Here is a 25,452-nt window from a genome sequence, read left to right as displayed (position 1 = left end):
AGCAGCGTGAAGCTTGTTTTTCTGCCAGTTACTCAGCAATGGGGACTTGGGACAAGACAGCCTCTGTAAGCCACTCTTTCCTCAAATATTAAAACAAAAGGAAACGGGGAATTTTAGACGACTCCTAGAATGTGTGGGGTTACGGGTGCAGCCCCTCAAATACCAGTCTTTCCTCATTTAAGTACATGCCACCTTTGCTTTCTTTAGCCTGACCTCCACTCCCAACGCTGCCTTCACCAGAGCTGGAATTTCCAGACTGTGGTTTGTCCCTTCTCGATTTCCCTCTTTGTTTTCCTCTTCCTCTCAACTATGGACTTTCCCTCAGGAGGAGGAGTCAGGTCTGTTCATGCCCTCACTGTTGAGCCTGCCAAATCACCCCTAGCTGCACCGGGCACTTGGAACTTTCCATCCTATGGACTAGCTTTGATTGGTTTCCCTTCCCTTCAAATCCACCTGATTCCAGACCAGATGACTCGCAGAACCAGCCCGGTACATCAGACTCCCTAGTTGCCCCCTTTCTTTCAGGGAGAAGCATGGGAATTGCCCCTGCACAGCTGTAGAGTTCCTCTTGCCAGGAACAGGACCCCTGCTATCCTAATAAACACCAACATATTGCCAAGGATGAAACTGAGTGGAAATGTGTTTGATGATTGCTGTCATCACCATCGTCCTCAGGTGGGGACCCCAAAACCACTCAAGCCACCTGGACTACACTGTAAGAATTGGTGGGTTGTTTCTTTAAAATTAGCCATAAAATCTTAAACGGTCTCCCCAGCAGTGAAATTTCTGGGACCAATGGACTGTATCATGAAACCTGCCACTTGAAGACATTCCCTACCTGTTTGTAGCTACTGAGAACATGAGGCAGGTGCAGCGTGGAGCACAAAATGTGAGAAAATCAAGTGTCTCCTCTGCCCTGCGCTGCTAAGAACTTTGGCCAACTTGGAAAGGTAGAATGGGGTCACACCTCGAGACACTGGGGAGCCCCTGAAAGTTTTTGAGTGAGGAAGCCACATAACAGCAAACATCTGTTGAGCACTTACTATGAGCCAGGTCCTGTGTTGTGTATTCCCTGGATTAATCTTATTGCTGTCCCTATTTTTACAGCAGAGAAAACTGAGGATCAGAGAAGGTAAGTGACTTACCCAAGGACACACAGTATGGGGTAGAACTGGGAGTCCAACGAAAGCTAAGTCCCAAGTGCCACTCTTACCCTTCCATACAGGAGCAGTGCCCTTTGGGTTGGGCACTCAGGCTGCTGTTTGGCCTGGCCAGCAGGAGCAGCCAACACCCTCTACGGCAGGGCTGAGGAAAGGACTACCCAGTCACGTGGGGCTGGGAAGTAACCCCCAGGTCATGGTCTCCGAGCATCTGGTGAGGAATGATTCATTAGGTCGTTCATTCATGAGGTTGTTGGACACTCCTCTGACCAACAGGAAGGACAGCTCTTACATTAAGAGAGAGGCTGTGCTCCCACCAAGCACTTTTAGAAGCACTTACATGCCTGGTCCAGCAGACTTCATGAATCAAAAGTGACTCATGAAGGCTGGACCTGCAGTGCCTCAGGCGGGGGTCCAAAAAGGCTCTATTTCATATATTGCAGACTTGCCACCAAAAGGAGGGCTGAATGTCTGTTTCATCCCGTGGCCAGTGTTGAGAGGTCTAGTTTCACCTGCTTGTCACTGTAGATACTGATGGATTAGGAGGTAAGCAAGGAGGGCTCCTTTAGCCGGCTCTTGTGGCACGGGGTTGCTGCTCCTGCTAGTATGTCCCTCCTGATACTCTGGCTCTACTTCTTTCCAGTCTTGGAACAACCCCCAGGAAGCTTCTATATACACATCCTCAAATTTAAAAAGGACAACACTGCTCCTGGTCCTGCAGAAATGAGACTCGTTCCTGCCTCTTGCAGAAGTGTGCATTCACTTCATTTATATAAACACTGGGCGGATGTGCTCCGAGAGCGTCAAGGGGTATTCTCATTTCGTAACTCTGTTTTCCTTTCTCACATGGTCCCTGGCAGAAAGAGAGCATTTGGGAAAAAGGAGGCAAAAATATCCCATGAGACTTAACATGGAACCGACCACTGTGCGTGCCCCATGGGAAAACAGGCACATTTCAACACCGGCCAAGCCAGCAGCTGTGAGAAGTTGATAAGGGTGCAGCACATGAGACTGTAAAACAGAGAGAACCACACATTTAAGCCTTTGAAAGGCTTGCATTTTAAAAGGAAGTAAAAGAAAAGGAACCTCCCTCTGCTCATGACCCTCTATCCAGTTCCTTTTGCATGGTCTTCAGTGAATTTTGAAGAATTACAGATGGGTTCTGACTAACCGTGTGTCAGCACTACGGCTTTAATCTGTCTGTCATTCTCACCTTGTAGACGTGGTGAACTCCTCCCAAACACCCCAGCATCCGAGCTGTGCAGGGAACAGAGACTGGTGAGCTGTGCGTCCTCACCAAACAGGAATGCCCAGCTCCTGCTCCTTCCTCCATTCCTGGAAAACACTGGCTGAATATTTCGCGGTCTAGTTTGAGGAAGATGGTGGGCTCTGGCTGCAGAGGCCCTCGACGGCCAAGCAGAAGGCTGGCCCATGTTCCCGATCTCCGTCTCCGTCCGTCTGCTCTCACCCCATGCTGCCCACCCGTCTTTCCCCCCCGCAAAAAGAAGAGGTTATAAGCTCCACATTCTGCACCTGCCTAGCAGGCCTCCAGGTGCACTGTGTGTTGCACAACTGAAGGGACAGTATACTCCTGCCTGTCCGGATACACGTGTGTCTTTATTGTGATACATGCCAGCAGATGACAGCAGGGTGTCTTGAGAAAGGAGTGTTTTGTTATCGTTTGTACAAAGGTACCACCACTTAGGCGGGGGGTGGGGCATGACGATAAGGCTGCAATCCATGAACCTTGAGCCTAGCAGGTCAACGTCAGGGGCAGGACTCACTCTAGACCTTCAGGATACAGGTTGATGGAGGACAGTGGCTGCTGATTACGTGAGGAGAAAGGACGGTGGACTCCAGGAAATATGAACAGCCGTATTTTCAACATAATTTACTACAGGTGTCTGAAGTGTATATAAAACATTTTAGTGCAACATCTTACAAATCGTTTTCCTTTAAAAAAAAAAAAAGAAGAAGAACAAGCGCAAAAATCAACAGCTCTCTACACCATGCACGGGTAGTTTTCTTATCCCACCTCTTTTGTTTTTTCTTCAACAAGTAACGCAGAGAAACCACTGTTTGACAAGAATATGAAAACCTGCTACAGAAACACCCTGGTGAGAGAGGGTGCGGTCCTATCCATATCCTGGGATGGGCCTCGCCCACTGTAGGTGTCATGAATGCAACACCGTCATTGATAAAGAAGGTCTGTCTCTCCTGGTGGGAGGACTGAAGGCTCCAGTCCGCTATGTGCAACGAGGTCTCCCAGCCACTGGAGGGCACCATTACCACTCATCTGACACCACATTTCCATAGAAATGGCCAAAGAAACAAGGTCCTGGGGATTTTCATAGAAAGCTAGAAAAACTCACCCTTTGACGGTATCCCCCAGCCCAATAGAAAATACACAGGAAAAAAAAACAAAACACAATGATTAAAATACTGGCTTCGGGTTTTTTTTTTTTTCCTTTCAAATTTCCCACCGCTGCTTCACTGCTGTTTAATAATGTGCAGCGCCCACTTTTCTACAGCTGAGAACCAATGCAAACTCAAATCTCAGGTACACAGCCCAGTCCCAGACAGCCCTCTGGCATCTTTTCATTCCGACAGAGGAACAGTAAGCCATCTTCCCGCACTGACTCAGTTCATTCAGGGGTCACCAATTTCCCACTGAAAGCTCACAGCCCTGAAATAGAGAAACGAGGCAGAAGATTGCCTTCCTTCCTCGGCACTGAGCCGATTCTGCACCTCTAAAGCATTCGTGCATCGGTTTAAGGTGGTGGTACCTACACTGCCTCCTAGGAGAGTAGTGGTGCACCTGGGAGGAAAAGGCGGCAGGTCCGTGAGCTTGTAGGAAGATGGCTGAGCAGTCACCTTGCTTCCCCTCAGCTCTCATACAACAAGGCGTCTGCTGAGCGCCCAACAGCACCTGGGCCCCCAAGACCCTGATAAGGATCGGTGCCCACATGGCCCGGGGAATTCCACAGCCTCTCCTGGAGTCTGTTCAGTCTCAGAACAGGGTTTCACAGTAACTTCTCTGGTTAGACTTAGTGCCAAAATCCCTGGTGGCTTTTTCCAAACTGGGAACTCCCTTGGGATTCAAGATTCAAGTTCACAGAGGAAGGGAGGTGGCACTCTTGGCCAGCAAACTACAGGAACGCGACGGCATAAAAACATCTGTGTGGAGTGAGCCAAAGGAAATACTTGCAACCGAAGATTCCGCTCCAGGGGAACCAAGCTTCTTGCCCAATAGTGTAAAATAACAGGGTGACATTGTTATTTTATGGCCCTTCAAGGGCCATTTAAACAAAAGCCTCCGTAACAATGAGCCATCAGGTCACCGAAAACCACAAACGAGATCTAAGAAAGGGAAAGGTACAAAAAAACCCACAGACAAAGGCATGTGGCACTTTCTGCAGAGACTGGGTTCAGAAAGGATTACCAAGGGCTGCGTTGGGAACTCCCCTTGGATGGTCTTACGCAGTGAGAAGCAGGCAGAGAGACGTGGGGAGGAGGGAAAACATCAATATCTTTGAGGAAAATCTAATTGAAAGGAAGAAGGAAAACCTAGGGAGGCAGTGATTCCTGCCCGCTCTCCAACATCAGGCTCTAGAGAACCCCTCCCGCTGCTGACCGGCGCACTCTTCAAGGAACTTCGCTGCCAGCCAGCCCCAGTGCCCTCGGTGGGTGTATATGGTGGCTGCTTGGGTCCCACGTGTTCAGTTCAACGCTGTCCCTTTCCCAGGCTCACTGGCCACTCTCCCTTAAGAGTTTGGCAAAGCACCTTAAAATAGAAGCCCGCCTGCTCAGTTACCAGTTAGGGGCTGCCCTTGCAGAACAGATAAGGACAACAGCTCGCTTTCCTTCCTTCCTTCACTAATCACTGGTTTTATCAATCTGAAAGTCAGTAGCTGCTACAAGCAGTCCTCTGCCCACTTTAGCTTGCAAAGCACGCGTTGTCGTGGAGCTTCTGACGTGTTCTCCAACAAAGTTTTCTTATGTTTTTGGCAAGGTTGGGAGGAAGCCTATTTTTGCCTCCCTGACGGATAGGCTGGCGGGGCACGGTCTACTCCTAATGGGGTTACGCGGGATTTCTCTTGTACATACACAGTTCTTTGAAGCGAAAGTCACTGCTTTCATCTTGACTACAAAGTAGTTCCAACAACCCCAGCTGAGGAAAAAGATAAGATACTATTTGGGCCCACAGGAGACAAAATTTTCAAGTCTTGTTAAGAAAGTACAAAAAATGGGTGCATTTTGATCCATTGGGTGGTGTTTTCAAGTGTTTTTGTTTTTGTTGGTTTTAAAAAAGGTCTTGGAAGAGATTCCTCTGCACTCTAAAGTCCATCGGTCCTTTTGCCATCAGTTGGACGTAAGAGAAATGCAGCCATGACATTATGGAATCCGCAAAGGATACACCAAAGGGATTTAAGAAGAGTCCATTACAAAGAACGAGAACCCCTCATCTACCTAGCTGAGAATACTATATAAATCAGTGAGTTCGACGTGGCACCTGGAGCTACTCACTCACTACGTTACCAAAAACCAAAAACAAGAAACCTAATTCCGCAGGGTGACGACATCTGCTGGAAAACAGCGACCCAAGCCAGACTGCCGCCTCGAAGCAGTCCGTCTCTGCGCCTGATCGGGGACTGGGAACAGTTCTCCAGTCTGACAGTTTTCTGTGCGAGCTTGTCTGCTGGGTTGTCTGCTGTCCGATCACAGAGCGAGGGGCGGTCAGGTACCTCAGCTCCTCCGCGGCTGACATCCCCCCTGGGGCCCCCTCAGTCTATGGCTCCTGGGTGGATGCTAAGCACGGGGGGCTCCAAGCACGTGGGGGAGTAGTTGAGGTGTGGTTCTTTGATCCACAGCAGGGGCACCCCATTCTTCCCATCGGAGTTTTTGCTGGAATTCCGGCTCTTGAAACGCACCAGCAGGATGGTGATGATAAGAATGCCGAAGATGGGGAACGGGTAGAAGAAGACGAAATAGAAAAGCGCGTCGTTGGAGCAGATGACGGACTGCAGGGTGGAACCTGAAAAGGGCCACGAGGGAGACAAGGCCATGAGGGCTGAGAACCTGGTCAGGTTCCTGAGGGCCCCGCCCACCTCAGGGGAGCACCCATGGGACTCCTGCACCCACCCTGTCTTTCATTAACTAATGGCGGGGAGACGACCCTTGTGTTCTCCTGCTCACAATGGTGAGCTCACTTCTTCCAATTCACAGCTGCAAGTTCAAACAAAGCAATGCTTCCATTTCCCACGGTGAGCCAGCATTACGGCTCGGAAAGCCACACCATAAAATGTAGTTTATCGACTGTGAACTGAACTGCATCTAGGATGGTGAGGAAGCTAACTCCAGCTCAGCCCGAACCTCCTACCCGGTTATTTTGTACACGTCCCTCTCCACTTAGGTCTATTCCAAACGTCCTTCTCTGGGAATATAACCCGTTCTCTCCCCGCCGGCTTCTGAGAGCAGTTTTACTAGAAATGATGCTTACTGGACCAACGGTGTCAATTAAGATGTCATTATGGACCATTTACAAATGTCCACAGTGTGTCTGCGGCTGCACAGAATGCAGTGTTGGTTACTCTTGCCTGGGGAGGAGATGAACCCTGTGCCCCGACCCAGTTGAGGACAGCTCTGTGACTTAGGAGACCCCGGCAGCAGCCCAGCCGCTGGGAGCCGACATTTTCTGTGTACAACAAGGTTGCTGAATATCTCTTTGTTCTAAGCAGCTTAATAAACATGGACGTCCATGGAGGGAAGATAAAATGTGGTCCGAACACCTTCCCTTATACTTTTTTGGACAGTGGGTTTTTAAGGAAAGTGTTATAGGCTCTGAATATGATTTAGGTTTTTTTTTTTTCTTCTGTCTACTGCATAGCTATTGCTCATTGGTATTATTAGAAAATTTAACATCCACTTCCACTTATTAAATTTCCAAAGTACATGAAATTGTGGATTGTCAACCACCGTTGACCCACAAAACCTCAATTTCGTATGATTCTATCTAACAAACAGGAGGTAATCCAAGAAAAGAAAAAGCTTTGACAAAACTCAAAATCCAATTTATCTGGTAAAATGTTTTGGCTGAAAAGAAGATAAAATTTCGAGGAATTTTTCTTTTTTAATTTCTGCATGATAGGCTGTGTTCTATTCTAACAAACACCTTCTGCAGTCTGATATATTCCACATTTGGAGAGACAGCCAATCAAGAGTGCCGTGGGGTTTTTTTGGTATGGTTTTCTTTTAACTTTTTCTTATTTTAAGTGTGTTTTTCCAGGACTCATCAGCTCCAAGTCAAGTAGTTGTTTCAATCTAGTTGTGGAGAACGCAGCTCACAGTGGCCCAAGTGGGGATCGAACCGGCAACCTGGTTGTTAAGAGCACCAAGCTCTAACCAGCTGAGCTAACTGGCGGCCCAAGAGTGCCGTATTTGAACGAAAAATCTCCTCCAGTCTCTGCTCATGGAGTCCCTCAGTACGATGAAAACCCTGAGTTCTAGACCTTTCTGCAGCAACAGCTAATGGCAAGCAGGGCCGCAGCTAAGCTCTTCCCAGGTGCACTGTAACGTCATTGCCCTTCTAGGCTGTTCTTTCGAACTAACCCTGAGAATCTACCTGGACCTCCAGGTCTCCCTCCAAAATAAAATGACCTAGGAACTTGAGAAAAAGAAAGCATGACAGCGAGGTACTCAGGCTTCATTTTTTTTCCCCTTTCTCTTATGAGTCTGAAACACTTGCTAATTAGAGAAAGAGAGACTAGGTTCGCTGTTCTAAAGTGTAACAAAGTAACATCTAACAATATACTTGTATAAGGAACTCTTACTAACAGAAACTCTGGTGTGGCATGAGTTGATTATAAAGGTTACACGGTATGGGGCGGCCGGTTTGCTCAGTGGTTAACACCAAGGTTGCCGGTTCGATGCCCACATGGGCCAGTGAGCTGCACCCTCCACAAGTAGATTGAAAACAAAGATTTGACATGGAGCTGATGGGTCCTAGAAAAACACCGTTCCCAAATATTCCCCAGTAAAAATTAAAAAAAAAAAAATTAGGTGGTATGTGATCACTTTAATTCCTATCCCTATTTTTTCACATGAGCAATCCAGGGTCAATTATATGCACGGGTATGCCAGCTTCTACATGCCCGTGACAGGTAAGAACACTGCTTATTGATACATAATCAAGCTGTGATTTTATCCTCCAGACACAGTTGGGATCGACTGAGACATCCTTCCCCTGTAAATTGGGGAGACTCACTTGTGTCCAGAACATGGATGCCGATGGGGGCCGACTCCTCCTCCGTCAGCCGGTACCACTCCTTCTGAGGGCTGGGCAGCCACTCTTCCACGCGGCACGAGTAGTTGCCGGTGTCCCGGGGATTTGCCTGCAGCACCGTGAGCCGGTACAGCAGTGGGGAGAGCCTCTGGAAGCGAAGCCGACCCTCCCAGGGGCTGCCTTCTGGGCCAAACACAGCGTCCGGGCCCACGCTCAGCAGGGCCGTCCGCTCGGTAGGGTCCTCTCCCCTTTCTTCCACCTCTTCCTCATCCATCTCCTCCTCGGCCTCCTGTTCTTCCAGGCCGGGGCTGCCTCTTTTCCCTCCAGCTTTAGTCCTCAGTGAATACCAGGCCACCGCAAAGCGGGAATCCTGGCTCGAGCGAGACACAATGCTACAGTCCAGCTGGAAGGCGGCCTTCTCGGACACTGTGGCATTGGGGACCACCGTGTCCACCTGCAGGGTGGCATCTGGGGGGACAAGGGACAAAGGAAGGAGAAGAGGCTGTTTTAATGTCTTTGCTCCAAACAACCTCAATGTCCATCACTGAACACGTTACCACAATACCCACACAGTAGGGTACCACATGCCCTGCTGGGAGACATGAGGTGCTGCTCCGTGCAGACATGTGGAAGGACACGGAAGAAAACTAATTAACGTACAGAACAGTGCACCCTACATATGGCTGTACGCAGAGGGAAAACATGCTTTATTCTGACACGCATAGCTGCTTGTATTTGCATGGAAGAATCCACCAGGAACTGGTAACATGGCTGCTTATGGGAATCTGGGGAGGGAGGGACACTTGTTTTTCCTGTAACCCCCGGTGGTGGTTGAATAGTGTCCTCTACCCCCCAAAAAAAATTCACATCTACCTGGAACCTCAGAGTGTGACCTTAACTGGAAACAGGGTCTGTGTAGATACGACTAAGAGGTGCCCTAAATCCAATGACCGGCGTCCTTATGAGAAGAGGGCATGCAGACACACAGAGCAGGACACGTGAAGACAGAGGCAGAGACTGGAGCGGTGCAGCCATAAGCCAGGGAACACCTGGAGCCACGCAAAGCTGGAAGGGACAGAGAAGCGTCTTCCCTAGAAGCGTGGGTGGGGGAGGGGGGACGTGGCCCTGAGGACACCTTGATTTCAGACATCCAACCTCCAGAACCGTGAGAGAGTAAAATTTCTGTGGTGTTAAGCTACCAAACGGGTGCTAATTTGTTACAGCAGCTTTGAGACATGAAGTCACCCTTTCAGCAGCTTTTGCATTTAAACTGTGTCCACCTAGATGGCTGCCTACCTCACAATGAATACAAGAGGTAAATATTCTCCAAGGACTGAAGCTAAAACAACAGACACCAGACCTAAAAGAGGCCTCGCCCTGAGCATGGACACTCCCTTCCCACCCACTGAGGGAGCAGACACAGACTAGCCTCAGACAGAGGCCCGAGCAGGTGAGTCACACCTCAGGACACCACCAGACAGGCCCTAGTAATCTGTTCATTTTGGTTTTCTTTAATGGCTCACTGGGGTAGGTTCTACACAAACCCTCCACTCCCTAGCTCCTAAAAGGCATTCCTTTGGCTCTGTGTATGAAACGCTCATGAAAGACACCAACGTAACGTCGACAGAAACAGAGATACCAAGTCAGATTCTACTTGGATGAAGGCCAACGCGTTTCCCAGTGCTGTCCTGGGCTTTCCAATGCCTGGGATTAATGTTGCTCATAGGTGAGCCCAGAGCTGGGGTCCCCGCCGCTTTTGTGGAGCTCTGCCAAGCCCCTCTGGAATCTCGGTGTGCACCGCTGGCACACGGGGGCTTAGGAGCTGGCTGCAGGTGGAGGGCACGATGTGTCCCCCAGCCCTCACGGGGGAGAGAAAGTGCTAAGGGGCAGAGAGCAGCAGAATGGAGAATATGAAATCAGTCCCCAGGCCACTCAAACTCCCTCGCTCACAGGCTTATCCTTCCTGAGAGCACGGCTGACGTGTAACCCCAAAGCCATAGAGAGAAATGCTGCAGAGCGAGGGGCTATCTACGGTGGTTTTTCCTCCAGAGGCGAGCACAGTGTCCCTAAAGTGACCCGAGAGCAGCAAATGTGTCAAAGGAGGTGGCCCCGGGTAATGTCATGCAATGGACCCATTGAAGCAGGCAAGTCAGACACCAGAGGTCATTTAGTTCCCCAGAAGTGCCTGTGCCCCATCTATTCTCCCTTTGCTTTCTTCCTGTCCAACTGCTTACAACTTTTCCTGGCCCCTTGAGACTCCTTGTGTGCATTAGTAACTCGCTACAAGGTTTTCGAATAGAATTAATTTGCACCTTCATTCAAGCCCCCTCCCCTTACCACGCCTCTCTACCAATTTGGCTCCTCATGTCTGACTCCTTCGAGAATACGCCAGCCATCTCCCTGCTCAGGACTTGAACACTCTTTCCTTTTCTAGGTATAAACCACAGGAGAGAAGTTCATCTCCCCCCGCCTCTATGTTATGTTCTCTGTTTCCATGCTGTAACCTTGACCACTGTCGGGGTCTGTGTCTGATGCATGTGGTTTTCGCTCTTCCCCAGTTGTGTGAGCCAAACACAGTGATGAAATTAGTCAGCTACAATCTCACCACGTGTAGGAGCCCTTCAATTCCCATACATCATACTACGCTTCACCCTAAGCAATGCTAGACGACACTTCACGTAACTCTTGGGAGCTAAATTATTCAAAGTCGGCTCTATGTCCAAGTTCTTATACCTCAGAAGAGAACTGCTGACGTCTGGCCACACACTGAAGGTTACGCAACCACTAAAAATGGTGGTGGTTACGCAACCACTAAAAATGTTTTCGGTGACATGGGAAAACGCTTACAGAAGAACGTGGAGCGGGAAAAACATCGCATAAAACATGATCCTGATTTAGATTTGATTTAGAGAGAAACAGAGCGGCTATGAAGGTACGTAGGTGGGGAGGTTATAGGTAACTTTTCTGCTTCCCAATGTTTTGTAACTACGTAGCATGATCAAGTTACATGTGGTCACGCACCACGTAACGAAGCTTTGGTCAACGGCGGATTGCGTGTGACAGCGGTCTCGTAAGATCCACAATGGAGCTGGAAAATTCCTATCGCCTGGGATGGTGTCGCTATTGTAAGGTCGTGGCGTTCCTCCGACGAGGAACCACCGACTTTCTGCTCCGAAATGCATGCAGGATGGTGCGATGTGGCAGAGGACGTAGGAGTCCTGTACCACTCTGCTTTAATTATGTGTTTAAATGTGTTAACAATAATTATACCTGGTAATTATGTGCCTTTAGGTACCTTAGAAACAAACAATAGAGACAAGAAAAAAGCACAGAGCCACCTGGAAGACTCATTAGTAGCAACAAAACTGTTAGAAAGGCTGCATATAGTTCACCTTTTTCTGCTTAAAGAATGCAAATCAATTTTTTTCCCCCACTGAAAATCTATAGCTGATTTTTTTTACACCACGTGGCTACTGTTTCCAGATTTCTGCACCTCCACCACGTGTCCAAACCTGAATGTATTTTTAAAAAAGAAAATATTCTACGCCCTGGAATAATTCATTGACAAATGTTATTCTAGTTAAGACACAGAATCACCTCAGCCCAGGGCCAGATGTGCGTACTTTTCCATTCGCTAGGGGGAAAAAAATGTGAGCCAATACTGATTGCAAATGTAAGCGTAAATGCGCATATATTTAACTGCAGATAAGTTACTGATTAACAAACTAATCTTATGCGCTGCATAAAATATTACAGATGCAGGGGAAACAGCAACGGGGAAGGAGGCCTGGCAACCTTAACCCTCACCTGGTCGCATGACTGTCACAGCTGTCTGTCCAGCAGTGTCCTCTGCCCGTTTATACCACACGCCGCTGGGGCTGGGCAGCCATTCCTCCACGTGGCAGCTGTAGGTCCCGCTGTCCTGCACGGCCACGTTCTGGATGAAGAGCCGGTACACGCCCGAGGAAGGGCTCTCCAAATGCAGCCGCCCCTTCAGGTTGTTTTTGGCCGCCTGCTCTCCGTACTGGAAGGTAGCCTCGCGGCTCAGGCGGGCCACCGTCTCCCGCTCAGGATGGTTGGGCTTCCACACAAACCACTCCACCATGAGCTGGGAGGCCGCGCTGGTGCGGTTCAGGACGACGCACTCCAGCTGCACCTGTTGCGTCTCCAGGACCGACAGGTTTCCCTGCACTTGGCTGAGCTTCAGGCGGCTGTCTGGGAGGGCAGGGAAAGAGACATCAGCCACGAGAAGACAACAAGCCACGTGCACGCACGCTTTCCAAGCACAGGTGAATGGGTGCCTTCCCAATGCAGAAAGACGGCAGCACCCTCAACTCGCAGAAACATTGCTGCAGGGTGGCACCCGACATTCTCTCAGCTCCCTGATCATGTGTCCGAGTGCCTGAGGTACAAGGAGTTCTGTGTTATAGGAACAGCTGTCGCCCAGGTTATAACCCTCCAATCTCGGTGCTTTAGCAGAGGACAAGCGCGTCCTCTTGTCCTGGATGACGCGTGTGGATAACTGCACATCCCATGACAGCAGACTACAAAGCATATGGCTGAGCGGAGCACCGGGTGGCTGAGAAGGGGCAGGAGGGCATGGTGAGAACCCCTCTCCAAGCCAGAGGACGTACATTTTTAAAACTGACCACAGGAAGGGAATATGCTGGGCAGTCAACCACAAAAGAACTGCCGAGGAAACCCAGTTTAATATGGTCACAAGTTGGCCCTAAGAACAGCAGTCATTGTCTGTACAAAAAACACACAAAAAAAACCCAGAAAATCCACATGGGTTTCTCTGGAGATGGGCACAGAACTGACCTGACATCAGTAAACAAAAGATTGATAAGATCGAACCACTGGTTTGCAAACCCAGCCGGTCAGAAGTCTCATTAACAACAGTAAGCCCTGACGGCGAGCACGTAATTTTATAAAGGGCCCTAAGGAGCCTGCCTGGACCAGAAGCATCAGAAAGCTATGAAACTTGTGAAAGCACAGGGCACCCCCTGAGTGATATGAGAGAATGGGGAGGGCCTTGCACTTTGGGTTTTTACTTTTCACACTTCAAAGCTGTCTGAATATTTTACAATGTATGTGGTTACTTTTGTAATTAAAAGGTGGAAAAAATTAAAAAGAACAGAAATTTTAAATAACCAATCTCCCCAAAACACACACATACGTTGTCTCTGGGATGAAAGATGAGTGCTCTTTTTTGCATTTTCCGAAAGCTCTATAAAGTGTATTCTTTTTCAACAGAAAAATTAAAAAAGGTGGTGGGTAAGGGGAAGAACTAGAAGTAGGGAAAAACAAATCAAAAAACCCACAGAAACCAAAAACCTCAAAGGCAAGGGGGCCATGTGTTGTTTTAATCAGCGTCTTGTGAGTTTTCTGTTTATTGTGTTAATAGTCCCCTTAAACAGATTTCACTCAGGGTGTCTTGACACGAATCCTTCCAGCCCTTTTGCGCTGCCCCAGTTAGAGTGTGGCCTACGTCTTTAGCCTCAGATGGGGAAAGTCCATGGATAAATTTAGGATCTACCACGAATCTCTCGGTTTCAGAACAAATGAGAAAGGGAAAGGATGGACGGCGAGTAAGAGGAACTCCGATTGAGAACGTGATCAGAACTGAAAAGAGACAGGAAGAACAGAAACCTAAAAGAACATCTGGGAGCCTAACGACAACCTTCAAAAGTTTTCAAAAGCCCCTGGGACTGGCTTGAAGGCAGAACATGGGTCGCTGGAAATACCAACAGGACGCATTGAGACCAGAGCTTCCTTTTAATGCACCAGAGAAAGGGTTAGTGCAAAATGTCACTCGGAGGCCCACAAGAATCCCTGGGGGGGGGGGGGCAGTTTTAGAAACACCGTATCCCAATGGAAAGGAGCGGGACAAGCCCATTGCATCTGGCCCGGGGCCAGGCCAGACCTGGACTTCTGTATCTGATTCTGTTTTTCTACTGAACAAATAGTTGCCCAGGCCTCCTGGGAGACAAGCTGTGGAAACAGAATAAATAGTGAAGAAAACAAAGTATCTGTGCTGTTACTCAGGGAGCTTCAAGTCTGGCTGGGAGGACACAGACAACAGATATACAAATAATGAACAAGTGATACATAATAACTGACAATCAGTGAACGTCTGTAAGTATAAATAAGTGTTCGTAGTTACTTGTGTATGCATAGGTAAATCAACAGAATGCCAGGTGGTGGTATGTGCTATGAAGGGAATGGGGAAAGGGGATGTAGCCTAACTAGCTATTTTAGTTAAAATGAGCTAAGAACGCCTATCTGAGAAAGAAGGAGATAAATGAATATCTATGGTCCACATGCTCCAAGCTAAGAGAACAGTAAGTACCAGGGCCCTTGGATGTTTATGGACTACAACCATTCATTCCTTATTCAACCAATATTTCTTAAGGGTGCCATGCCAGTGACTGAAGATACAAGGAGACAGCCCTATCCTCGGAGTGCTTACAGTATAGTGGAGAAAAAAATGCAAACAAACAATTATTACATTATGTATTTGTTCAGAAATCCCTGGTGATATGGGAGACATCAGGGAAGGCTTCCTGGAGGTGGTGCTCAGTGAAGTCTTGGAAATGGAGTAAAGACAGGGGCAGAAGCAATAGGAGAGGGGCATTCCAAGTGAAGAAGGCAGCATAAACAAAAGCACAAAGACGGGACTCTGGGTGGCAACACAACACCCCAAGGCGCATCAAGGACAGGCAGTGACAACAAGTTGTGGGGCATGCAGGCATGAAGGATGGAAGGAGGCTTGAGGCCACATCATGTGAGAAGTTCAAAACACTAGAGCTCTTTAACAAGAAGGAGACACTGACGGGGCACACAGAGCTACTTTCACAGAGAGTCTTGTGTCACTTAACAATAGGGATCCGTTCTGAGAAATGCCTCGTAGGCGATTTCATGGTTGTGCAATCACAGAGTGCACTTACACACACCTAAACGGTACAGCCTCCTGCACACCCAGGCTGTAGGGTACAGCCCGTTGCTTCTTAGGCTACAAACCTTACAGCATGTTACTGCACTGAGTACTGTAACACAACGGTTAAGTATTTGTGTATCTAAACATATCTGAACATACCGTGTTTCCCCGAAAATAAGACCTAGCCGAACCATCAGCTCTAATGCATCTTTTGGAGCAAAAATTAATATAAGACCCGGTCTTATTTTACCATAATATAATACCAGGTATAATATAATAAATATAATATAATATAATATATACCAGGTCTTATATTAATTTTTGCTCCAAAAGACACATTAGAGCTGAGGGTCAGGCTAGGTCTTATTTTCAGGGAAACACGGTAGAAAAGGGACGATAAAGAGACGGTATAAAGATAGACAGTGGTACACCTGTGCAGGGAACTTACCATGAATAGAGCTGGCAGGACCGGAAGTTGCTCTGGGCGAGTCAGTAAGGGGGGTGAGTGGATGGGAAGGACATGACTGCACGCTCCTGCAGACTTTATAAACACTGTCCCACAAGCCCCTCCCCCTGCTTCCTTCCAACAGGGTCAAAACTAAAACATCGAAGCCGTCAGTGCTGCTCCCTGAACAGGGACTGGTTGGAAATATCGAGGAGAAACTGGCTGGGTGAGGCGTTCCTGGCAGGAGGGGGTGAGAGGGGGCCCCAGGATCAGAAGGAAGAAGGGGTCAGTAGTCCTGGGGAGGACAGTTGTGCTGAACCAGCTCAGGGGCTGACTGACTGGGATGTCACCTGTAGACTGAAAACTGAGGCCCAGGGAGTGAGACGGCCTCCACCGCCAAGCCCCACACATACTGTTCCCCTCAGAGAAAAAGAAATTCCTCCTGGACCACACACCCTTCACCTCTTACAGGAAATTCCGCTCCATTATTACCTTATGGGACCACTGTCTACATGCGGTCTGTTGTTACCTGATACGTTGTTGTGCAGCACGTGGCTGTATGTGAAGGACTAGGACCCAACTTCTCTTGGGTTGTTCCAGGGGCAGAACTAAACTCTGAGAGGGAAATTACGGGAAGGGGGAGTTTTGACAACTGGGGCTGCCTAAAAGTGGAACCGAGGCCTGCGGAGGCAGTGAGCTCTGCCTCCCTGGAGGCGTTTGGGCAGAGGTCAGACGCCATCTGTCAGGGAGCAGAACGAGGGCTGTGCCCACAGGGTCTGAGAAAGGACTGACTGGTGATTCAGTTTGGAGACAGGATGTGCTCACTCCTGGGCTGGGGGAGGGGGAAAAAGTTGAGGGCAACCATAAAATGCCTTCTCGGCGGGAACCCTGGGTACAGAGCTGGCACCCGCCCGAGATCCAGGGTGCAAATCGAAAACCCAGAAAGCAAGCCAGGAGCTGCCAGGAACCCTGCCTGGCCACATCGTGCCAAGCACAGCGGCCCCTCGGGCCTCTCCCTGGGGAAGATGCCGTCCACAACGGCAGGGCAAGGATGGTTTTCCAAGCCTGCATCAGCACCAGGACCATTGCACGCAGAGGGGGCGGGTCCACAGTGCACGAGGGGGGTCTGTGGACGTGGACCCCACAGAGCCCCCTGGCCCAGAACGGCTGCCCGCCCGATCCTTACCTGGCTGCTTCACAGTAACTTCCGTGCGCCCCGAAACCTCCTCTGCCAGCTTGTACCAGGCATAGTTGGGGCTCAGCAGCCATTCTTCCACATGGCAGTAGTAGCTGCCGCTGTCGCTGACCTCAGCTCTCTGGACAGTGAGGCTGAACAGGCCCCCGGACACGTGCCTCTCAAACTGCAGCCTGGCTCGCAGGCCCTCCTCCTCAGCGTAGGTGCCGTACTCGAAGGCGGAGTTGTGCGTGGTTTTGAGGATGAGCTTGCCGTCGGCGTCCGAGGGCTTGTGGACGTACCAGAGCACGGCGAAGTGGGAGTTCTGGCTGGTCTGAGACTTGACGGAGCAGTTCAGCTGGATTGGCCTGTTCTCCACCAGGGTGAGGGTCCTCTTTGATTTGCTCACCTGCAGCTTGGTGACTGCAAAGCAAAGGGGCGCCGATCAGCAGAGGCACCCCACACTCCTGGAAACACGGCCCGTCCCAAACTGCGCCTCCCAGCTCCCAGCCTGGTTCCTAGAGGACCAGTCATGGAAGGACGCCCTCCCCAGGGTGGCTCGGTGTGAGAAAAGCAGCAGAGAGCTGAGTTCACCCCAAACATGCCCCCGTGTGTCTCTGCTTTGCCTCATCCGCCCATCTCGTAGGCCCTCAGCATCTCCCCCTGCTGCACACAACCTCCAGCGGGATGCAGCTAACACACAAATCTGCCCACATCATTTCCCTGCTTGAAAAGTTTAATGGCTACCAACTGCTTTCAAGTTATACAGAAAAAAAATTCCTTTTCCCCAGTGCAAAGACCCTCCCACAAGGGTCCTGACTTGTTTCTCGTGACACCCCCTCAAGCCTCAACCCCCATGTAGGTTTCCCTGAGCTCTGGTCTCTGCTCAGCCATCCTGTCTGCGTGTCTCCTTCTGCCATCTCTCCTGGGACCCTTCTCTCCACTCATCCTATAGTCTGCACCCCCATTTCCCTCCCACTGGGCTAGCTGACCCCCCTCTGTGCTTCCATCAGCACCTGATGTACCGTCAGGCTGGTTTTCCTTACGTCTCTCTTCTAGCCTAGTCTGTGAGCTCCCCCACCGCAGAGATCAAGCTTTTTCTGTTCGATCTGCAAATATTCAGAGTGGGCCCACTCTGTCGCCTCAGGAGGCCAAGGGCTGGGGACACCTTGAAGAATGAGGAATAAGACAGTCCTGCCAACAGCACGTTCTCCTCACTGCGGCCCCAGAGCCGGGCACGGTGCCTGGGCTTCAGAAAGCGCTCGGTCGATGTTTGCTGAGAGATGGGAGCGAGGGGGTGAGCGAAAGCAAGCACGCTGCAGAGACACAGCAGTGGGAAGTCAGAAGATGCCGGGATGACCTTGCTGGGGAGTGGGGAGAGGCGGAGGCTGAAAAAAAATGATGAGCAACAAGACAGAACAGAGCCAACTTCAGCAATCCTGCTCCAAAACCAGAAGGGAGGGCAGGCTCGGAGTCCAGCGAACTAATGACGACACTTGCCTTTAAGGTGGCAACAAGCCACGGTGTAATGAAATCTATCTATGAAGGTAATTTGAGATTGCACCCACTCCATCATTATTACACTTGGCTCTGCCTCCCTCTTCTTCCCCCTACTGAAAAAAGACCTAATTCCTCTTTGTGAGCAAATACCCTGTTTCCCCGAAAATAGGACCTAGCTGGACCATCAGCTCTAATGCGTCTTTTGGAACAAAAATTAATATAAGACCCGGTATTATATTATATCATATTATGTTATACCCAGTCTTATATTATGTTAAAGTAAGACTGGGTCTTATATGAATTTTTGCTCCAAAAGACGCGTTAGCGCTGATGGTCCAGCTAGGTCTTATATTCGGGGAAACACGGTAGTAAAAGCATCATTACACCTCCACGCCTCTCTTGACACCTTGCCTTTTGAGACAAAACCACTCACCAGCTGAGAAGAAACCCAGGGCAAGGCACACACCCTGCCCGGGAGAGGGAGCCGGCTTCCTCCAGTGGACATGCCCACAGAGCAGGCGGGGGCAGGTCGGCCTGGGCCTGTGTCAGGCACCCCTGCTGGTCGCTTGATCCTTGACTGAGCCCACTGGTCGTGCCTGGGCCTCCTCTGCCCGCACCGGCCGGCTGGCTCGCTTGGAGCTTGGTATGGAAAGACAGCATCAAGGTCTGAGTCCGATGTGCCCAGGCAACTGAAACTTTTCAAAGCCAGGCTGTCCCTTGGGCGCCCAGATAACATACAGACAAAACTCTGAATAGCTCAGAGGAATTCAGCCAGCTAAGGTATGGCAGGATCCGGTAACCAACGCCATTACTGCAAAACTAACTCTGAGGCCACGGCCCTCTCCTGGGGGTAAATCGGGTGACACTCTTCACAAAGACGGCTGCGCGCACAGACCTACATGCCTCCTCGAGACATCAAGAACACACCAAGCATGGATGTGAAAGAACTCCCTCGTCCCCATGCCCCACGCTTCTGGTTCCTCTTGCTCTTTGCTCCTGCCTTCTCCCTTCTTCAACCACCAAGTCGTCCGGGGCGCAATGGAATCCAGGGCCGGGGTTACCAGCAAGCTCCCAAGCTCTGCAAACTAGATACACATTAGCGTGCCAGTTGACTTTTCAGGTCATATTCCTATAATACGTGAACAACCAGGCCTTCTTCAGTCCTTTCCAACCCAATTCACCACATGCAAATGATACGTGTATCAGTGCAAACGACACCACCTGAATTGTCCTGGTCCTTGGCCAAAAAAACTGGGTTGTTCAGTGTGGAGGAGAAGGAGCTCTAAAATGTATTATTGATTGCGGCCAGATTATTTTTGCAACTGTTACTAAGGAAACCTCAATTGCTATATAACTGCGTATGTTGCACTGGAATCCTACGACTAAACTTCAATTCGGTCACATGGTCTGGGGACCAGAAACCAAGGAAGAGAAATGTTTCAAAGCATTTCCGTTTTTATTTTCCTCCGCATGTCAAAATATTGTGAAGTGTTGAAAAGCTTGAAAAGAGAGGCATTTTTGAAATTTGGTGCATGCCTGGAAGGTGGGTGAGGGGTCAGGCTTCTATTCTGTGCTCAGAATAGAATTTCCTCGCACATCTCAAGGGCAGGGAGGACCATTCCTGAAGCCTGAGGGCATGGCACCCTCCGTGAGTAATTAGGAAGCTCCCTCGTCCTGCCCAGTGCTGCCCTGGCAGGCGTGTGGCCTACCTGCATCACCACCTTCCCCCACAGTTAAGAGAGCCCAGCCCCCTTCAGGATCCCAGGGGTTCTCGTCTGCAAGATTAAAAGCACACAGTCTCTAGAAAGAGATGAGCATGGAGCCCGGTATGTAATAAACACACAGTACATGTTCACTATGCCCATTTCTTCTTGGTTTCCGGGCTCAGTCCCACGTTCTAAGCTCGTTAGACGGAAAACTGTCAAACGTTTAAGGGGCAAACTTACTACTACAAATGCTGTCCATGGACCAGCAGCATCCCTGTCACCGGGTAGCTGGTTCGAAATGCAGACTGGCAGCTCCCCGCCCCCGAGACCGCCTGAATCAGCACGTGCCTTTTAACAGGTAATTCATAAGCACCTTAAAGCCTGAGACACCTTGGACGTGGCTGTGCTTGAGTGAATGGACTTAGAGAGGCCATACAGTGAGAGGTGAAAGGAAAGCGGCTGAGGACTGAGGCATGGCTCATCGCCCACAATGAATCAGCAGGAGGAAGAGGCGGGATGAAGGGTCAGAGAGGCTGTGGGCTAGGCAGGCCTCACCCGCGGGCACAGACTCCAGCTCACACCAGCAGATGCCTTCTCGGGCACCTCACGACTCCCAGGGCCAGGCTGTACTTTGTTTGCAGGAAGGGCCCTTTCTTTCTGCATCTGGAGAGTTTCCTTGCGAGGCCTCTGATGGAAACGTGGAGAAGTGTGCGTGCTGCATTACAGGAGCGGCTATTGTGTTACAGCAAGGGCAGGGAGGTCTGAAGGTGAGAGGCGTCAGAAGGAAGGAGAAGAGCAGATGCTTTATCAGCCACCCTCCCCACCCTGTGCAATCCACCTGGTGTGTGCACTTCCCACTCAGAACTCATTTCTTCCATCAGTAAGGGATTCCCTAAAACCCCACTAGAGCTCTGTGACATGCGGCCTACGATGAAGTTAATTTCTTTTTCTGGCTGATGCTTTCATATCTGTGTCTCTTCCCAAACCAGCTGCAGGTGTGCCAGGGAGTCTGGGAGTCCCGGTGATGAGAGGGCCACGCCCAAGTGAGGGAAGATGGATTGAAGGGCATTCCTTTCACTCGTCTGTCAATGAGCATCTACCTTTTGTTGCTGGGTCACCATATCCTCTGGCCTGGGCTAAGCCCTTTTCATAGCCAAGCTCACTCTGGCTTTACCAAATCTCAGAGCAGGGAATTACTACTTAGTACCATTTTGCTCTGAGGCAAGATCTTCCCCTCCTTTTTAAAAAAATTTAAATTTAAATTTAAAATTTTTTCTCTTGTCTTTACTCCCATCTGCCCCCTCCCTCCCCTTTGGCCACCATCAGCTTGTTCTCTATGTCTATGGGTCTCTGTTTCTGTTTTGTTTGTGTTGGTTCCACATATAAGCGAGATCATATATTTATCTTTGTCTGACTTATTTCACTTGGCAAGATTTCATTCTTTTTTATTGCTGAGTAATATTCCATCTACACTATATTTTTATCCATTCATCTGTTGATGGACATCTAGGTTGCTTCCATATCTTGGCTATTACTAGTAATGCTGCAATGAACGTGGGGGTGCAGATTATCTTTTCCAATTAGGGTTTCTGTTTTCTTTGGCTAAATACCCAGAAGTGGAATTGCTAGATTGTATGGCAACTCTACTTCTCATTTTCTGGGGAACCTCCATACTGTTTACCATAGTGGGTGCACTGCTTTACATTCCCACCCATGGTGCACAAGGGTTCCCTTTTGTCCACATCCTCGCCAGCATTTGCTGTTTGTCGATTGACAAAGTTACTTTTTTGAAGGTCTTATGTTTCCTACTAAGATATAAGCATCTGAAGGGCAGAGACTATGAGCCAACCCCTTAATAATCATATTAATAAATGGATGACTGAATAAATATGTGATTGAGCTTTTCTCGGTGGTATGAGAATTGTAAAGGACAGGCATTTATTTGATCCTGATCCCGATAGGAGGGTGAGAACTTGTCAGAAGGCATGTGACATTTAAGCTAGGTCCTGAAAAACAAGTGAGTCGGTGGTGCCCAGGCAGAGGAGAGTGAAAGGGCACCCCAGAGAGAGAGGACAGAGGAATACCCTGTGCACTGTATTCAGGGAACAGCAAGTGGTCAGGTGTGGGGATGAAGTTAGAAAGGTACGCGTTTAAGTCTCTGCCGGACTATGAGCCTGGAGTATGTTCCAGATTCTGACCACCTGTGGCTGTCATGATGCGGTCGGTACCTGCAGCAGCACCTCCACCACCTGGGGGCTTGCTGAGAGTACAGAATCACCAGTGCCCCAGGTCGGGCCCAGCATGATGTCCACTGAGCTTGAGAACCACAGGTGTGGTGGTGAGGTGGCCTCAGGTAATTCTGGAGACGGCAGTTTCTGTGCAGTGGTGCGAGCAGAAGCCAGAAGGTAGCAGGTGAGGAGATATAGGCAGTGAGGGAGGAGAGGGAGAGAAGGAAGACACTGTTTTGTATTAAAGCTCCACGACAGGAATCAGTAATGTTAGGAAGAGGGGGGGGGCAGCAGAGGTTTCTCAAATTGAGGAAAGCAAGTCTGCCAAGAGACTGGGCGAGAATAAAGGGAGGGCTACTGGGGGAGAAAGAGAGGGAGAGGCAGAGAGAGAGCGAGCCACGCACTCTCAGGGAAGGAGGTGGCAAAGGCACGTACCAGCCACGCAGTGACCACACTTAAGGAGCCCCTACGTCCTTAGCACTGCCCTCAGACCCCTGCTCTTCTTTCTCCCCATGGTCCTGCTCTGTTTAAGCCCCTAATCACCTCTTTCTCACACCTTATACTTGACCTGCACCCGTCTCCCTGCCTCCGGCCTCAGCCCCGCCCAGGGAGCACTTCCTAAGCTGCAACCAGGAGCTGGTCGCTGAGCCTGCAGCAGTCCTGCGGCTGCCCAGCACAGGGCAGCACCCCCCCAGGGTCCTCACAGACATCTGTGGGCAGTCTTCTGTGGCCAGCTACTTCATGAACGAGAGCCAGCATGCTGTGTTTCCCCGAAAATAAGACCTAACCGGAAAACAAGCCCTAGCAGGATTTTTCAGGATGACATCCCCTGAACATAAGCCCTAATGTGTCTTTTGGAGCGAACCTTAATATAAGACCCGGTCTTATTTTCGGGGAAACACAGTAGATGTAACCCCTTGGCTCCCTGCAACAAACTCCACCTCATGTCCTGCGTGACTTTCAAATGACATTCATACGGGGGAAAACTCGGTCTCTGATCCTAGAACCTGCTTGTGTTGCACACTCAACACAATAGTGTTGTTGTTGTTGTTGTTGTTTTTGGCTAGTGTTAATATGTGCCAGGTAAAGCAAGGGAGGGTGTCACCTTGCTTTGTTCAATAGTGTCACAAGATTTGCTCAGGATTTTGGAACCTCTGTCCCAGATGGCAGCGCCGCTTGGGGTGGCAGGGCTGACACAGCTGCGGTCCTAGGGGCAGACTTGCAGCACCGCTGCCCGGCTGGCTGTTGTATCCACCAAAGTACCTGCCTCCCAGGGTGACCGTCCCCGAGTGCCGACAGGTTAAAAGCACATTATGTGAGTATGAACTGCTTTCTAAAACATTCCTCCTTTGTTCCACAATTAGGGCATCGTAACAACTTTTAAAGGTTATGTGAGTAGAAATGTTATATTGTCTATGACTTTCATTTTAGAGTAGTAAAGGGACGATTACAAATCGTTGTAGAAAAAGGTCTATATGATCTGGGTATGATCTAAAGTCCTAATTGCTCAGTTTTGAATATTCTTATTTCACAGATTTACATTAATCCTATCTGCTGAACACTGGTCTCGGCTCTTTGTAGATATTAATGATTTGTCTTTCGCCAGTGCCATGAAATAAATGCGATGACCTTCAATTTTATACAGACACGTACCTAAGGTCACACCGTAGGTAAATGGTAGAGCTGGGATTCAAAACCAGGCTGGTCTGTCCTTGCTTTTAACCATCATGGATGGGGATCCTCCATGCTTCTGGGTATAAAAGGGGCTCCCCTGGCCCTTGCCAACCCTCCTGGGGATGAACCCCTGGCCCCTGGCCCACACATGAAGCCGGCTCTACCACTACCCATGAAGCGGTTCCCTGAACTTCTGTCTTCCCAGGCCACCGAACAGCCCAAGGTAAGAACTATGAAACACCATCTCTGCAGCTGCAGTATCCAGCATGGATACTGGCACACAGTAGGTACTCAGACATGCTTGCAGAAGGCACTGGGAGAGAGGAGCAAGGAGAAAGGAGCAAAAGACTGGAGGTAGAAACAGCTAATTGGGAGTAACCAGACATGCCGTGTCTGCAGCCAGAGCAGGACCCTAGCTCACTGACTCCAAACAGGTGCACCTCGAGTCGCCATGACAACAAGGCCTGAGGGGAGCAGAGGGCTGGGGGCTCCTCTAGGGTTCTTGCCCTCATGCTTGCTCCATCTCTGCGCCTCGTGCACCTGGGGAGGAAGGAGAACCCCATGTTACATTCCTACCAGGAAAACTGGATGAGGCAGCCTGTCACCTACTAGACAGTGACAAGGAGAGCCACTGTCACATGCCCTGGACTCACAGAAGTCAAAGAAAAAGCCCTCAGCTCTCCCAGTCTGCTGGGTCAGCAGTAAGAAATTGGAGAAAACGGATTTGGCAGCATCCAGAGGGTATTAAATATTCATCCTGACTACCCATCAGTCAAATCCCAGCAGAATAGACCTCCTGACAAGTCGGCTTTCTACACCGGAGGCTGTCCTCCTGGAAGCCTGTTTATTGCTTTGTCAATTTTAATGTGCAATCCTTAACAGGCAGACCAAGGCAAGGTATGGTCGTAAACATTTGCAAAATGAGGGCTGACGTTTCCCTTATTGCTTCTGTATTTAGGAATATGTAATTGGAGGGTGTCTCTGGTGCTGAAGCAAATCAGAAGGAAGCAAAGGGATGCTTTGAAATTAAAAGAGAAAAGGATTGATTAAGAACTAAGAATCGAATACGCTGAACTGGCTTACGGTCTTGCCTACATGCCCCTCGGGGGTCATACTCTGTGATCAGTGGGAGTAAGGCCGAGTGAAATGAACAACAGAAGGGGAGTGATGGCATTGCTCGAAGATTTCCTTGCAGATGTGCATACGGCATCGGAAGCATGTACATAGAATGGTTAGTAATAGATTCACAGCAAGTGGATCGTGCCATCCAGACAGAGATTGCGATGAGTCAAATACCTGCGACGTGGGCAGGTCAGGAGGTGGCTCTGGCAAAGACTGGTCCT

General features: G+C 49.6%; 1 protein-coding gene across 2 annotated transcripts in view; it reads right to left on the bottom strand.

The window, feature by feature from the left end:
* Positions 1-2,761: 2,761 nt before the first annotated feature.
* The window catches only part of IGSF3 (immunoglobulin superfamily member 3), an 89,516-nt gene continuing 66,825 nt past the window's right edge, over positions 2,762-25,452 (bottom strand). For both annotated transcript variants that reach the window (XM_081026274.1, XM_081026275.1), the window contains 4 exons: positions 17,014-17,424; positions 12,250-12,657; positions 8,425-8,910; positions 2,762-6,195 (listed from right to left, as the gene is read on the bottom strand). In XM_081026274.1, coding sequence (XP_080882400.1) covers positions 5,945-6,195; positions 8,425-8,910; positions 12,250-12,657; positions 17,014-17,424 — 1,556 coding nt within the window. In that variant the 3' untranslated portion in view covers positions 2,762-5,944. The remainder of the gene's footprint in view (positions 6,196-8,424; positions 8,911-12,249; positions 12,658-17,013; positions 17,425-25,452) is intronic.

Source organism: Rhinolophus hipposideros, assembly GCF_964194185.1.
Source record: "Rhinolophus hipposideros genome assembly, chromosome: 19".
Lineage (NCBI taxonomy): Eukaryota > Metazoa > Chordata > Mammalia > Chiroptera > Rhinolophidae > Rhinolophus > Rhinolophus hipposideros.
This window is presented reverse-complemented; position numbering and strand designations above follow the sequence as displayed.